This window comes from Poromitra crassiceps (genome assembly GCF_964638095.1).
Source record: "Poromitra crassiceps genome assembly, chromosome: 1".
Taxonomy (NCBI): domain Eukaryota; kingdom Metazoa; phylum Chordata; class Actinopteri; order Beryciformes; family Melamphaidae; genus Poromitra; species Poromitra crassiceps.
The window spans coordinates 127,081,923-127,097,714 of record NC_139623.1 but is presented as its reverse complement, the minus strand read 5'-3'; the positions used below and the strand labels follow the sequence as shown (position 1 = coordinate 127,097,714).

The following is a 15,792-nucleotide window of genomic DNA, read 5'->3' as shown; positions in this document are numbered from 1 at the left end:
AGTTGTTGTATGATGCACTGGTAAGAGCCTGTGGCTTTGTACACATGTAACTGAAGGTACAGCACCAGTTGTTGTATGATGCACTGGTAAGAGCCTGTGGCTTTGTACACATGTAACTGAAGGTACAGCACCAGTTGTTGTATGATGCACTGGTAAGAGCATGTGGCTTTGTACACTTGTAACTGAAGGTACAGCACCAGTTGTTGTATGATGCACTGGTAAGAGCCTGTGGCTTTGTACACATGTAACTGAAGGTACAGCACCAGTTGTTGTATGATGCACTGGTAAGAGCCTGTGGCTTTGTACACTTGTAACTGAAGGTACAGCACCAGTTGTTGTATGATGCACTGGTAAGAGCCTGTGGCTTTGTACACTTGTAACTGAAGGTACAGCACCAGTTGTTGTATGATGCACTGGTAAGAGCCTGTGGCTTTGTACACTTGTAACTGAAGGTACAGCACCAGTTGTTGTATGATGCACTGGTAAGAGCCTGTGGCTTTGTACACATGTAACTGAAGGTACAGCACCAGTTGTTGTATGATGCACTGGTAAGAGCCTGTGGCTTTGTACACATGTAACTGAAGGTACAGCACCAGTTGTTGTATGATGCACTGGTAAGAGCCTGTGGCTTTGTACACTTGTAACTGAAGGTACAGCACCAGTTGTTGTATGATGCACTGGTAAGAGCCTGTGGCTTTGTACACATGTAACTGAAGGTACAGCACCAGTTGTTGTATGATGCACTGGTAAGAGCCTGTGGCTTTGTACACATGTAACTGAAGGTACAGCACCAGTTGTTGTATGATGCACTGGTAAGAGCCTGTGGCTTTGTACACTTGTAACTGAAGGTACAGCACCAGTTGTTGTATGATGCACTGGTAAGAGCCTGTGGCTTTGTACACATGTAACTGAAGGTACAGCACCAGTTGTTGTATGATGCACTGGTAAGAGCCTGTGGCTTTGTACACATGTAACTGAAGGTACAGCACCAGTTGTTGTATGATGCACTGGTAAGAGCCTGTGGCTTTGTACACTTGTAACTGAAGGTACAGCACCAGTTGTTGTATGATGCACTGGTAAGAGCCTGTGGCTTTGTACACTTGTAACTGAAGGTACAGCACCAGTTGTTGTATGATGCACTGGTAAGAGCCTGTGGCTTTGTACACTTGTAACTGAAGGTACAGCACCAGTTGTTGTATGATGCACTGGTAAGAGCCTGTGGCTTTGTACACTTGTAACTGAAGGTACAGCACCAGTTGTTGTATGATGCACTGGTAAGAGCCTGTGGCTTTGTACACATGTAACTGAAGGTACAGCACCAGTTGTTGTATGATGCACTGGTAAGAGCCTGTGGCTTTGTACACATGTAACTGAAGGTACAGCACCAGTTGTTGTATGATGCACTGGTAAGAGCCTGTGGCTTTGTACACATGTAACTGAAGGTACAGCACCAGTTGTTGTATGATGCACTGGTAAGAGCCTGTGGCTTTGTACACATGTAACTGAAGGTACAGCACCAGTTGTTGTATGATGCACTGGTAAGAGCCTGTGGCTTTGTACACATGTAACTGAAGGTACAGCACCAGTTGTTGTATGATGCACTGGTAAGAGCCTGTGGCTTTGTACACTTGTAACTGAAGGTACAGCACCAGTTGTTGTATGATGCACTGGTAAGAGCCTGTGGCTTTGTACACTTGTAACTGAAGGTACAGCACCAGTTGTTGTATGATGCACTGGTAAGAGCCTGTGGCTTTGTACACTTGTAACTGAAGGTACAGCACCAGTTGTTGTATGATGCACTGGTAAGAGCCTGTGGCTTTGTACACATGTAACTGAAGGTACAGCACCAGTTGTTGTATGATGCACTGGTAAGAGCCTGTGGCTTTGTACACATGTAACTGAAGGTACAGCACCAGTTGTTGTATGATGCACTGGTAAGAGCCTGTGGCTTTGTACACTTGTAACTGAAGGTACAGCACCAGTTGTTGTATGATGCACTGGTAAGAGCCTGTGGCTTTGTACACATGTAACTGAAGGTACAGCACCAGTTGTTGTATGATGCACTGGTAAGAGCCTGTGGCTTTGTACACATGTAACTGAAGGTACAGCACCAGTTGTTGTATGATGCACTGGTAAGAGCCTGTGGCTTTGTACACTTGTAACTGAAGGTACAGCACCAGTTGTTGTATGATGCACTGGTAAGAGCCTGTGGCTTTGTACACATGTAACTGAAGGTACAGCACCAGTTGTTGTATGATGCACTGGTAAGAGCCTGTGGCTTTGTACACATGTAACTGAAGGTACAGCACCAGTTGTTGTATGATGCACTGGTAAGAGCCTGTGGCTTTGTACACTTGTAACTGAAGGTACAGCACCAGTTGTTGTATGATGCACTGGTAAGAGCCTGTGGCTTTGTACACTTGTAACTGAAGGTACAGCACCAGTTGTTGTATGATGCACTGGTAAGAGCCTGTGGCTTTGTACACTTGTAACTGAAGGTACAGCACCAGTTGTTGTATGATGCACTGGTAAGAGCCTGTGGCTTTGTACACTTGTAACTGAAGGTACAGCACCAGTTGTTGTATGATGCACTGGTAAGAGCCTGTGGCTTTGTACACTTGTAACTGAAGGTACAGCACCAGTTGTTGTATGATGCACTGGTAAGAGCCTGTGGCTTTGTACACATGTAACTGAAGGTACAGCACCAGTTGTTGTATGATGCACTGGTAAGAGCCTGTGGCTTTGTACACATGTAACTGAAGGTACAGCACCAGTTGTTGTATGATGCACTGGTAAGAGCCTGTGGCTTTGTACACATGTAACTGAAGGTACAGCACCAGTTGTTGTATGATGCACTGGTAAGAGCCTGTGGCTTTGTACACATGTAACTGAAGGTACAGCACCAGTTGTTGTATGATGCACTGGTAAGAGCCTGTGGCTTTGTACACATGTAACTGAAGGTACAGCACCAGTTGTTGTATGATGCACTGGTAAGAGCCTGTGGCTTTGTACACATGTAACTGAAGGTACAGCACCAGTTGTTGTATGATGCACTGGTAAGAGCCTGTGGCTTTGTACACATGTAACTGAAGGTACAGCACCAGTTGTTGTATGATGCACTGGTAAGAGCCTGTGGCTTTGTACACATGTAACTGAAGGTACAGCACCAGTTGTTGTATGATGCACTGGTAAGAGCCTGTGGCTTTGTACACATGTAACTGAAGGTACAGCACCAGTTGTTGTATGATGCACTGGTAAGAGCCTGTGGCTTTGTACACATGTAACTGAAGGTACAGCACCAGTTGTTGTATGATGCACTGGTAAGAGCCTGTGGCTTTGTACACTTGTAACTGAAGGTGTACAGCACCAGTTGATGTATGTTGCACTGGTAAGAGCCTGTGGCTTTGTACACATGTAACTGAAGGTACAGCACCAGTTGATGTATGTTGCACTGGTAAGAGCCTGTGGCTTTGTACACATGTAACTGAAGGTACAGCACCAGTTGTTGTATGATGCACTGGTAAGAGCCTGTGGCTTTGTACACTTGTAACTGAAGGTACAGCACCAGTTGTATGCAAAGCAGTGAGAGGAGACAACTGAAAGGATCATTTCCTGAAAAACCATTAAGAGTAGCCCTTCATGTAAAACGATAGCCTGGTGTGGTTTTGCATAGAGGTTAATGCTGCATACAGGAACAAGATTACAATTTGTTTGCTCAAGCAGTCCTAACAGTAAAGGTCATCTTACTGCCCAACTTGTGGGGCAACACAGATGCGTCTGTCTATACTCTTACACTTATTAGTTGAAAACATCTTATATTTGACAGGTCACACTTGTGAATTAGACCCCATTGAGTCTCAATGTGATTTACCTGTTTAAATAAAGGCAAAAATAATAATAATAATAGCTGCTGCGCAGCAATGGGTCGTGGCCGGGCAAGTCTCAAGTCTTTTAGCTATAGGCCAAGTCACGTCTCAAGTCTTCAGTCACAAATCCAAGTCAAGTCTCAAGTCTCTTATGGGTGAGCTTTCTATCATCTGCTGCATGCAAGCTGCAGCTTTTTCTGATTTCCTTGCAGCATGGAGCTTCTTGATCATCTGATGGCGTTTTTTGTTGCGAGGCATCTCAACTGGGACCTTACATGGAAAGATATACTGTTCCCACTTATATAGTGTCAACCAGAAAGGATTTGTGACATCACTTATGACATGACATCACAATAGCTCGAGTGACATCAGTGATGGTTTCACAATTGCTTGACTGACTGATGACATCATAAATACAACCCAATTGCCGTACTGTGGAAGTCGATGCAAAGGAGTGACATCACACCACATGTGATGTCACTTATGACATGACATCACAATAGCTCCCCAGGGACTCTTAGTGGCTGGCCCAACACGAGCTCGGCCGAAGAGGACTGCAGATCCTCCTTAGGGGCCGAGCGCAGGCTGTAAAGAGGGCTATTATAACGCCACCATCTGCTCAATTTGTGTATTTCCTTCGTGTATAGTATAAGGCCCCTCTGTGCACCTCCCTACGAAGTTTCGTAGCTGTAGCTGTTATGGTTTCTGAATTACAGCTAATTTACTGCAAAATTTTTCGAAACCCCATGCAAGTCAATGGGGAAAAAAAATATTATGACATCACAATTGCTCGAGTGACATCAGTGATGGCATCACAATTGCTTGACTGACTGATGACATCACAAATACAACCTAATTGCCAAATGTAACAAGATTTTTCGAAACCCCATGCAAGTCAATGGGGAAAAAAAATATTATGACATCACAATTGCTCGAGTGACATTAGTGATGGCATCACAATTGCTTGACTGACTGATGACATCACAAATACAACCTAATTGCCAAAGGTAATTAAGGTAATTAGGCTATACACGGGGCCAGAATTCAACGTTTTGATGCACTGTGCGCTCAATTTTTGACCGATCGAAAATCTGGTTTGATACTTTTGTGTAGAACAGTCTAACGATGCAGATACTGAAGTTTGGTGTCGTTTGAAGAAAAAATGTGGGAGGAGTAGGGTTTAACCAGGAGGATGAAGAATAATAATAATAATACAGGCAAATACAAGAAGTGGCCTGGCGCTTCGCTGGCCCGGCCACTAATTATAGCTGCTGCGCAGCAATGGGTCGTGGCCGGGCAAGTCTCAAGGCTTTGATGATAGACCATACGGTTCAGAAGTTATGGACCATGGGACATAATGTTGCAGGGATTTCACCAACATTATGTCTTGATCGATCTGGGGAATTGTTGATATGGATTTGTTCAACAATTGCAGTGTTAGCACCAGCTTTTTCTGATTTCCTTGCAGCATGGAGCTTCTTGATCATCTGATGGCGTTTTTTGTTGCGAGGCATCTCAACTGGGACCTTACATGGAAAGATATACTGTTCCCACTTATATAGCGTCAACCAGAAAGGATTTGTGACATCACTTATGACATGACATCACAATAGCTCGAGTGACATCAGTGATGGTTTCACAATTGCTTGACTGACTGATGACATCATAAATACAACCCAATTGCCGTACTGTGGAAGTCGATGCAAAGGAGTGACATCACACCACATGTGATGTCACTTATGACATGACATCACAATAGCTCCCCAGGGACTCTTAGTGGCTGGCCCAACACGAGCTCGGCCGAAGAGGACTGCAGATCCTCCTTAGGGGCCGAGCGCAGGCTGTAAAGAGGGCTATTATAACGCCACCATCTGCTCAATTTGTGTATTTCTTTCGTGTATAGTATAAGGCCCCTCTGTGCACCTCCCTACGAAGTTTCGTAGCTGTAGCTGTTATGGTTTCTGAATTACAGCTAATTTACTGCAAAATTTTTCGAAACCCCATGCAAGTCAATGGGGAAAAAAAATATTATGACATCACAATTGCTCGAGTGACATAAGTGATGGCATCACAATTGCTTGACTGACTGATGACATCACAAATACAACCTAATTGCCAAATGTAACAAGATTTTTCGAAACCCCTTGCAAGTCAATGGGGAAAAAAAATATTATGACATCACAATTGCTCGAGTGACATTAGTGATGGCATCACAATTGCTTGACTGACTGATGACATCACAAATACAACCTAATTGCCAAAGGTAATTAAGGTAATTAGGCTATACACGGGGCCAGAATTCAACGTTTTGATGCACTGTGGGCTCAATTTTTGACCGATCGAAAATCTGGTTTGATACTTTTGTGTAGAACAGTCTAACGATGCAGATACTGAAGTTTGGTGTCGTTTGAAGAAAAAATGTGGGAGGAGTAGGGTTTAATCGTTTTTGCAGTTTTTGCAGTTTTGTGGTCTTTAAACTTCATAATTGGCCATAGGTTGCATTGTACAAAAGTTTCCCCTCATTTAGCCGCACATTTCGGTGAAAGTTGCAAAGCCGTAGCACGTACGCCTGATTTTTTATGAATTTTTTAAGTTTTAAACTTTAGACGGTCGCTGTAGTGCCACCGTTAGGACTATTGGCCCCAAATTTGTGTCAAAGACGTTTGGCATGGGACTGGACCTTTGTGCAAAAAAAATTTGGTTAGTTTTCATCCATGGGAAGTCGAACTTCCCGGGAGGATGAAGAATAATAATAATACAGGCAAATACAAGAAGTGGCCTGGCGCTTCGCTGGCCCGGCCACTAATAATAATAATCCCAGATTATTTCTATTGTCTCATTTCACTTGCTGTTACCAGGGACTTTACCGTGCCGTACTGACACAAAACGTTTGTCAAGTTTCCAATTTTCTTTCAAGTGCCACCATTGCAATCTGTGTATTTGAGCATGATCTGAAATGAAAACTAAACTAAAACAAATGCCTTTGTTACCTGCCTGGGGCCGGTTGCACCAACTGGTCTTACACTGGTCTTAAGCTAAGTTGGTCGTAACTTTACGACCTACAGCTACGCCGGTTGCACCAAGACGACTTAAGCCTTATTTTCACTAAGACCAGGCGTAACTCCTACGCCTCGTCAGGAGGAGGCGTAGAGCCTGCCTGTAACAGAGATCTCCGCGGAGACCTTTTTGACCGTCATCGTCGTAACATCGCCAGTTCGCCGTCTTTGAAAGCACGACGTTAGATTATAACTAACTACTTGTGTGGCTTAGCCTTCCCAAATGTTGGCGTTAATTCTTTTAGAATTTAATACATAGAATTGGGAACGTTACATTCAATTTCATTCAGACTCCCTGACACTAATCGCCGCCGCCATTTTCCCCCGGGGCTTCCACAGGAGGGGGGTGGGAGGAGGGAGGGTGTAGTGACGCACATACAGTAGTGGGTGACGGCGCGAGGCACATGTGGGCCAATCAGAGGGCATTCCCCGACAATTCACATGAACGCGCATTGCTATGACCAGCGTAGTTAAGACCAGAGTAAGCCGTGTTGGTGCAACAGGCGTAAATCCATGGTCTTAACTAAGACCGACGTAGGAGTTACGACCAGGCATAGTTAAGACCAGTTGGTGCAACCGGCCCCAGGTCCTTAAGTCACTGTAAGGTGAGAAGGTGGATATATTTTGCTGCAGGTCTGTTATCAATTATTTACCTGGACGATTATCAGATACCCAACTCTGCTGCCTCTCATTTCCACTCTTATAGGGAGTTGAAATAATGGGAGATTGTATGGCTATCTTTAGCCCTTTTCCAAAGAGGGCATTTTGCATTATGGCTATTACTGAAAGAAAAAGCTTTAAAGTCATCTACACCAAGTCAGGTGCAAATAATTCAGTTCTGCAACAGGCTGGGTCAGAACCTTGTCACATTAAATGTCACATACACATTGACCAGTCCTGGGGCCTGTGTATAAAACTAGGCATCGAGTGTTGCTCACTAAATGTTATTGCATCACTGATGTCACAATGCCTCCTTGTGTGTGTGTGCCTCATTATGATATCACTGATGACATCAGTGTGTGCGGACCTTCCTTCCTATGACATCACTGATCAGTCTTGTCACAATGCCTCCGCCTGGAGGGACCAGTGGAAGGCAGCAGAACCATCCAGGCTTCACCACTACATCAACGATCCCACAGATGTTCCTGGCCAGCACCTCCCCCGTAAGGAGCGGACAACCCTCAACCGCCTGAGGACAGGTGTGGGTCGTTTCGCTGCAACAATGCAGAAGTGGGGTCTCACAGACAGTGCCCACTGCAAATGTGGGGACCCATCACAGACTGTGGAACATGTGATGACTGACCAGCTGCCCCAAATACCGCCCACCGAATGGTGATCGTGGGCTAATTGACCTAGACAATGACACACTGGACTGGCTTGCTGCAACGGAGCTGAAGGTCTAAGGACATACGACAGAAGAAGACAATGCCTCCGTGTGTGTGTGTGTGTGTGAGACACATCACTGATCAGTCTTGTCACAATGCCTCCTTGTGTGCATGTGTGTGTGCCCTTATGACATCACTTTTGACATCATTGTTGATGACATCACATCATTAGCTAATTAGCCTAATTAAAAAGTCCGGCTCCGTCAGGTCACCGGCACGGGTGCATGGTATGAGAGATGTGTACCGGGACGCACATTCTCACGGCCTGTGGATTTGTATAAATTGGGAAACCTGTGTGGAAAGTGGTGCAGCCAACTTTTGGTGTGTACACATGGTTTATACATTTGGCCACTGGGCTGCTGTAACGGTTTGAGAAGGCAGTGCATTATTTGGCCAGTAATTGCTTCCTAATGAGGACAGAGCCATTAACAATCGCTGTGTATTTGTGCCATGTTCTTGTTTCCACTGTTAACAGTTGGACCGGTTTGAGAAGGCAGTGTACTACCTGGATGCTGTGGTGTCTTTCATTGAATGTGGCAACGCCCTGGAAAAGAGTGCCCAAGAGGCCAAGTCTCCCTTCCCCATGTACGCCGAAACTGTGGAGCTTATCAAGTAAGGACAAATACATTGATCAACTGTTTTGACGTTACATTATTGCAATTTAAATAGAAGGGTGGTGCTGCAAGTAGCTAAATGTTCATTTGATCTTCACTTTCAGGTACACTATGAAGTTAAAAAGCTACATGGCCCCAGATGCTACTTCAGCAGATAAGAGGCTAGCTGTACTGTGGTAAGTACGCTGATTGACAACTGGTGATTTCCATTTCATGTGAAGGAGGTATCATCCTACATTAGCCTTCAGCTCTTAGAACCATCGACATAAATAAATATGGACAGCGCGTGGCTATCTCCGCCCAGCAGGGTCGAGTGAAGCCGAAATCCTGCATGATCAGTGAACCAGATTGTGGGCACTAGCTCCGTTGAGTTAGAACCTCTTTGAGGTCCCCGCCCTTCTGAACTTTCTTATGTAGAGCTGCTGTTTCTAGATTTGCGCACAGTGCGTTGTGTATTTACTTGTATATACAGTCTAGCTCTGTAAATATGGCACTTTAAGTTGTAATATTTTTTGTCTCGCCAAAAGTAACCAGGAAGATTCCCACTATGAGATCAGTTTATCAAAATGACGCATGTACGAAAATCAGATTTTTGTTGTCGTAGATTGAGCTGTATCAGCCAGACAAGTCAGACCTCCGGGCTGCTCTTGCTCTGAGAGCGTCTGAGAGCAGCCCGAAAGAGGAGCCAGGGCTGCTCTCAGCCTCTCACTGGGGGAAATTATCGGATGAACGGATGTTTGCAGCTCTGTGTGGATTAGCCTAATGTTTTCGTGGCATTTTGATGAACTTTATGATTTAATTCCTTTTGGAGCAAATGTTGGTTTAACAAATCTAACCTTGACGCTTTACGCTACGTTGTTTACTGGTATAGTGTGAGTAGGGCAGCCAAGTAACGTTCTATTTAATATAGCTCAGTGGTAACGTTAGCCCAGTGCGTTAGCCAGGCTGCCTGGTCTCGTCTCTGTATATCCGTACAACAGCTAAAAAAGGAGCTTGTGAAGAACGAACATCCCCACAGTCAAAGCACTTCCCTGAGATATCTATATAAAAACGTTTATTGCTTTACTACCAAAAATAAAACCTCCAGTGTCTGTATAAGCTAAGGCTAACCCGTTAGCGATTACTGGTAGTAATGGCTGCTGGTTGTGTAGGCCCGTGTTATACCCGGGAGTTAACATTATAAAACACATTTCCTGGCTTATGCAGGCAGTTGGAAAACCTGGTAAGTTCTGAAATATGTCTCTATTATTATTGTTCCAGCTATCGTTATCGGTTGTTAGGTTATAGTAATATTAAGCCGACAAATAATGCAAAACAGCCGGTTAACACAAGCAGCTAATGCTAGCCTGCATCCGTTAAAACCATTGTGTATTAAAATAACCAATAACGTAGCTGGAGTAACTAATAAAACACATATTTTCAGAACTTACTACTTCAGTCCCCAACCAACGTTACTTCCTCGCGCACCTTTCTCAAAACAATGTCCTTTTTATTGCGGTCCATTGATATACAGTCTGGTAGACAGATCAAGCAGTGTCTTCCTTGTTTTACCAAGCAGTGTCTTCTCAATAGGCGCTTTCACACCGGCCTTGAAAGCCGCAAAATGCACGGAAAATAGGATCCGCGCCTCCGATGTGAAAGTCGTGAACGCGCGTTGGTGGGTAATTGTTGTACGCCTTTTGTCCCGCGAGCCGACCTAGTCACAGCGCCGGGTTAGCAGGTAACCCGCCTCCACTTGAAAGCGTCGGAGCAGCAAGCCGGAAAAGGTGCGAATGCTTCATAAAAGAATTACAGGGGAAATCACCTCATGCAGCAAGAAAGACAGTGAAAGTAAAAAAAGTAGCCTATACAATCATGTGCCAGGAGGAATGCTCCGTGCCTGTAAGTAGGTTAGGCTTTATGCTCAAACGATGTTGACATTAGTAGGTAAAATTAACGGATATAATAATAATACTCGGGCCGATTATAGCTGGGCAGAGGTGGGCAATGCCCACCCAGACATGAGTCCTGCCCACCCAATCAAAAGTTAGGAAAATATGTTTATTTTCACACCCAGCCAATGGAAAAATTGCACAGAAAATACCAGTAGCGATTCTAGCTTCTTATTGGGTGGGCACTGAGCTTCAGCCCGCCTCCAAAGTCCTCTTGACTCATGTATTGAGAGAACGAGAAACACAAGAGCTGTGACAGACTCGACTGTCGCTCTCCGCTTGGAGAGCTGCGCCGAGCCCTCCCCGGCCCGTGACATGCAGACCCGTGCCCGATCCGGCCCGGATGAGTTATGGAATTGGCCCGAGCCCGTTGCGAGGCCCCAAGCCAATATTACGATATAATGTAATGACACATCTCTCCCTCTCTCTCTGTTCCTCAGCTGCTGCGGTGCTCCTGCAGCCTCTCTCTCTCTCTCTGTCCGCTGCTGTACACGGACGCACACACGGGTTGTTTCTCTCTCTCTCTCTCTCTCTCTGTTCGGGAGCTGTCTGCGCTGTACAAGCGAGTAATACAACGTTATTTAATTTAATTATTGAAACGCCTTTCAATCCGGGAGCGGTGGGTGTCACTTGAAAGCACACCCCAGGACGGGAATGTGGCGGTGCTGCTTGGCTGTGTGTGAAAGCAATTTCTGTGGCGAGGCTGCCGGTTTTGCGGGCCTTTTGAACTGCAATTTTGCGCGATCTGTGTGTGAAAGAGCCTTATGTTAACTAGATCTATAAGGTGAAGAGCCTGTCCAGCCAATGACTGCTTGAGACTGGCTGCCACAGCTGTCAATCATCCCTTTTTATATGTCAAATAACTACTTAAAAACAAACTGAAAAGAAAAATGACCACTTGCACAGGCATTAGCATGATAATAACTATCTAAAATGATACAAACCACCTTTGGAAAAAAATTATCTGACGTGTACTGTGATTATTTCGGTTGTCCATTTCCCCATCCACTAACATGGGGAGGCGGGCCTTGTGACCTTTACTGGCACCTGCCGCCAGAGCGGCGATCTAACATGCAACGGCTTCACTAAAGGGGACCAGGCCTACACGCCTGCTTAGAACAGACACAGCCTGAGGGGGAGAAAACTAACTCTTAGGAACAGACAGCCTGAGGGGGAGAAACCTAGCTCTTAGGAACAGACAGCCTGAGGGGGAGAAAACTAACTCTTAGGAACAGACACAGCCTGAGGGGGAGAAAACTAACTCTTAGGAACAGACAGCCTGAGGGGGAGAAAACTAACTCTTAGGAACAGACACAGCCTGAGGGGGAGAAAACTAACTCTTAGGAACAGACACAGCCTGAGGGGGAGAAAACAAACTCTTAGGAACAGACACAGCCTGAGGGGAAGAAACCTAGCTCTTAGGAACAGACACAGCCTGAGGGGGAGAAAACTAACTCTTAGGAACAGACACAGCCTGAGGGGGAGAAAACTAACTCTTAGGAACAGACACAGCCTGAGGGGGAGAAAACTAGCTCTTAGGAACAGACACAGCCTGAGGGGGAGAAACCTAGCTCTTAGGAACAGACACAGCCTGAGGGGGAGAAAACTAGCTCTTAGGAACAGACACAGCCTGAGGGGGAGAAAACTAGCTCTTAGGAACAGACACAGCCTGAGGGGGAGAAAACTAGCTCTTAGGAACAGACACAGCCTGAGGGGGACAAAACTAGCTCTTAGGAACAGACACAGCCTGAGGGGGACAAAACTAGCTCTTAGGAACAGACACAGCCTGAGGGGGACAAAACTAGCTCTTAGGAACAGACACAGCCTGAGGGGGACAAAACTAGCTCTTAGGAACAGACACAGCCTGAGGGGGACAAAACTAGCTCTTAGGAACAGACACAGCCTGAGGGGGACAAAACTAGCTCTTAGGAACAGACACAGCCTGAGGGGGAGAAAACTAACTCTTAGGAACAGACACAGCCTGAGGGGGACAAAACTAGCTCTTAGGAACAGACACAGCCTGAGGGGGAGAAAACTAACTCTTAGGAACAGACACAGCCTGAGGGGGAGAAAACTAACTCTAAAGCCCTATTCGCACGGGACTAGTATTATCTGGGGACCTCATGTGATTTAGAAATTACCCCCGACGTCTGTTTCTGGTTCAGAGTTGCAGCCTCCAGCTGGCTGGATAAAGTAAGCAGCAGAATCATTTGGACTTCTGATCAGAATCTTTCAAAATAAAAGCTTTTGTACAAACTTGATAAAATACACAAGGACTAATGTCTCACAAATTGTACATACCCTTGGAAAAGGTTATATTGCATTTAGTTACATAATTGATATTGTAGTGCTGAAGAATTCTTGTACTAAAACTACATTAGGCTTGCTCCTATCACTCAGAATTAAGCAGGTCTATTTCAAAAATGTTGTTTCAAGAAATAACAGACTGTCTACTTTGTATTTCTTCTGCTGGTCTCTTTTCATTCAAACATTAAACTTGAGGTTCCTCTTATTGTTCTTATGTTTCCTTAGATTACCTACCGGTACTTATTTTTGTTCTCATATTCTTATTTTGAAGACAAAATCACTAAACCGGAATGGAAGTAAAACTGCTGCTAGCTGCTGTGTGCATAGATAACATAGATCTTCCAGCTCATGCCGTCAGGGTGACAGGAATAGGTTCTTTATGGAAAAAGTAATGTTTTATTAACAACAACATCACTCACATGAGGCACAATGGGAAGATAACCAGGAACATTGTGGGGGGATGTGCGGACAGTGCCACTAAAACTTTCATTTACAATTGCCAACGCACCCTCCATGATTCTCGACCGCAAAAGAGACAGAAAATGGCACCGAAGACAAAACTAAAACTAAAGTATGACCCCAAATCACAGAGATGCCGATTCACACGGGACTAATATTATCAGAGGGACCTCTGTGTTTGGCGAAATATGGTAGCCGCCCCAGTTAATGTAGTTTTAGTACAAGAATTATTCAGCACTACAATATCAATGGATATGTAACTAAATGCAATATAACATTTTCCAATGGTACATGGTGGTATGGTATGTTGTGTATTTTATCAAGTTTGTACAAAAGCTTTTATTTTGAAAAATTCTGATCGGAAGTCCAAATGATTCTACTGCTTACTTTATCCAGCCAGCTGGAGCCTGCAAATCAAACCACGGGGATGTCAGTAAATTTGAGTAAAACACAGACTTTGCTTATCCCGTGTGAATGCATCCCCAGAAACACAGACGTCGGGGGGTGATTTCTAAATCACATGAGGTCCCCAGGTAATACTAGTCCCGGGCGAATAGGGCTTTAGGAACAGACACAGCCGTTGGCTGGAAGAGTTCTGCATTGAAGCAGTTCACATCTTCCTGGCCAGTGTGCTCTCCTTTGCAAATTCTCACTGAGTATTTCTGCATTTCTTCTGACTCATTTCTCTCTCCAGCCTACGATGCCAGTCCCTCCTCTACCTACGGTTGTTCAAGCTGAGGAAAGAGAGTGCACTAAAATACTCCAAAACGCTCACTGAACATTTAAAGGTACTTTTTTTAATCATTGTTTTCTAAGAGAAGTTAAAATCAGCTTCTGGTTGTCATACCTTCAAAACATAAGAAACACTAACTTCCAGGACTGTCATTACATAACAAAATGTAACTTTTGTCCTCCATGCATACATGACATTTTTCCCCCTGTTTTGTTTCGCAGAACTCTCTGAGTAACACGCAGGCTCCCTCTCCTGGAATGGGAAAGTAAGTCATTTTTTTTTCCTTTCCAGTTTGAAGCAAGGATGCAAACATGGTGCTTTTTGGCGCATCCCACTTTTTTCATCTCAATTTGGGTCATTTTTCTGATTCGTCCAGATCCGGCCGAGCTGGCCATGCAGCTTGCATACGCAGCTCACTGACAACATCATCACTGATGACATCATATGAGAGCAATCAGCCTTAGGGCAATTCATCTGACCTAATTAAAAAATCCGGCTCTGTCAGGTCACCCAGGGTGCTCTTTCCAACCCCTGAAAGTTTCAGCCCGATCGCACGTAAAACTGCACAGCTGCGGCCGGACAAAATTCTGCTCACTCACACGCACAGTGTGCACTGCGTCTTAAAAAAAAGTTAAAAAAAAAAGTTAATTAATTTGAAAGTTTGGGTTGGTTGCTCAATACCAATACCCATGCACAGTTCTTGTAATTGTTGATTTGCTCTGATTTCAAATATTGTTCCTATATTGTACTTGTGAAGAAGAGTTATGCTAGTATGGTTTAGTTTACAGCCATATTGGCCAGCAATTCACCCTTCGCTAAGCCCCGCCCTAGAACGGCCACTGTCCAATCCTACGTTAGCAACTGTTGCTAGGCAGGGCGGTTCGGGCAAGCTATTAGTCAGAACAGAAGCACTAGTCTGTAACTATTCTGTCAGAAGGAACAATGCCGAAGAGTTGTGCATATATGGGACTTGCAACTCCGTAGGACTGAAGTGGTAATAAGTTCAGAAAATATGTGTTTTATTACTCCAGCTAACATAATCGGTTTTAACGGGTGCAAGCTAACGGCATGTTCAAGCTAAACGCCTGTTCATAGCAATGTCTAATGCAGTAAAACAGTCTGTTAGCTTGCAAGCGCTAATCTTTCACGGTCGGCATAACTTTAAAGATAACGTTAGCTGGAATAATGCAATAGACATATTTTTCAGAACTTACCAGCTTGTCCAATGCCTGTGTATGCCAGGAAATGTGTTTACCGTTAGAACCCCCATCAGCTAACAGATTCAGATTCAGATTCATTTATTTAGAAGATGGGACATTGCACATTAATGGACAGTACAGCCGTACAGTAAATATGCCAGGTTTTAGCCCAAGGGCTAGTTTCCACCTGTAGTCCCATGGCAGGTTGATGCAATCTTGAAAAGATTTTTTTTTTTTTTTTT

At 44.6% G+C, this 15,792-nt stretch overlaps 1 protein-coding gene across 2 annotated transcripts in view; it reads left to right on the top strand.

The window, feature by feature from the left end:
* The window catches only part of aff4 (AF4/FMR2 family, member 4), an 82,467-nt gene that overhangs the window by 56,240 nt on the left and 10,435 nt on the right, over positions 1–15,792 (top strand). For both annotated transcript variants that reach the window (XM_083646906.1, XM_083646905.1), the window contains exons 16-19: positions 8,783–8,919; positions 9,026–9,097; positions 14,313–14,406; positions 14,573–14,616. In XM_083646906.1, the coding sequence (XP_083503032.1) occupies positions 8,783–8,919; positions 9,026–9,097; positions 14,313–14,406; positions 14,573–14,616 (347 nt within the window). The remainder of the gene's footprint in view (positions 1–8,782; positions 8,920–9,025; positions 9,098–14,312; positions 14,407–14,572; positions 14,617–15,792) is intronic.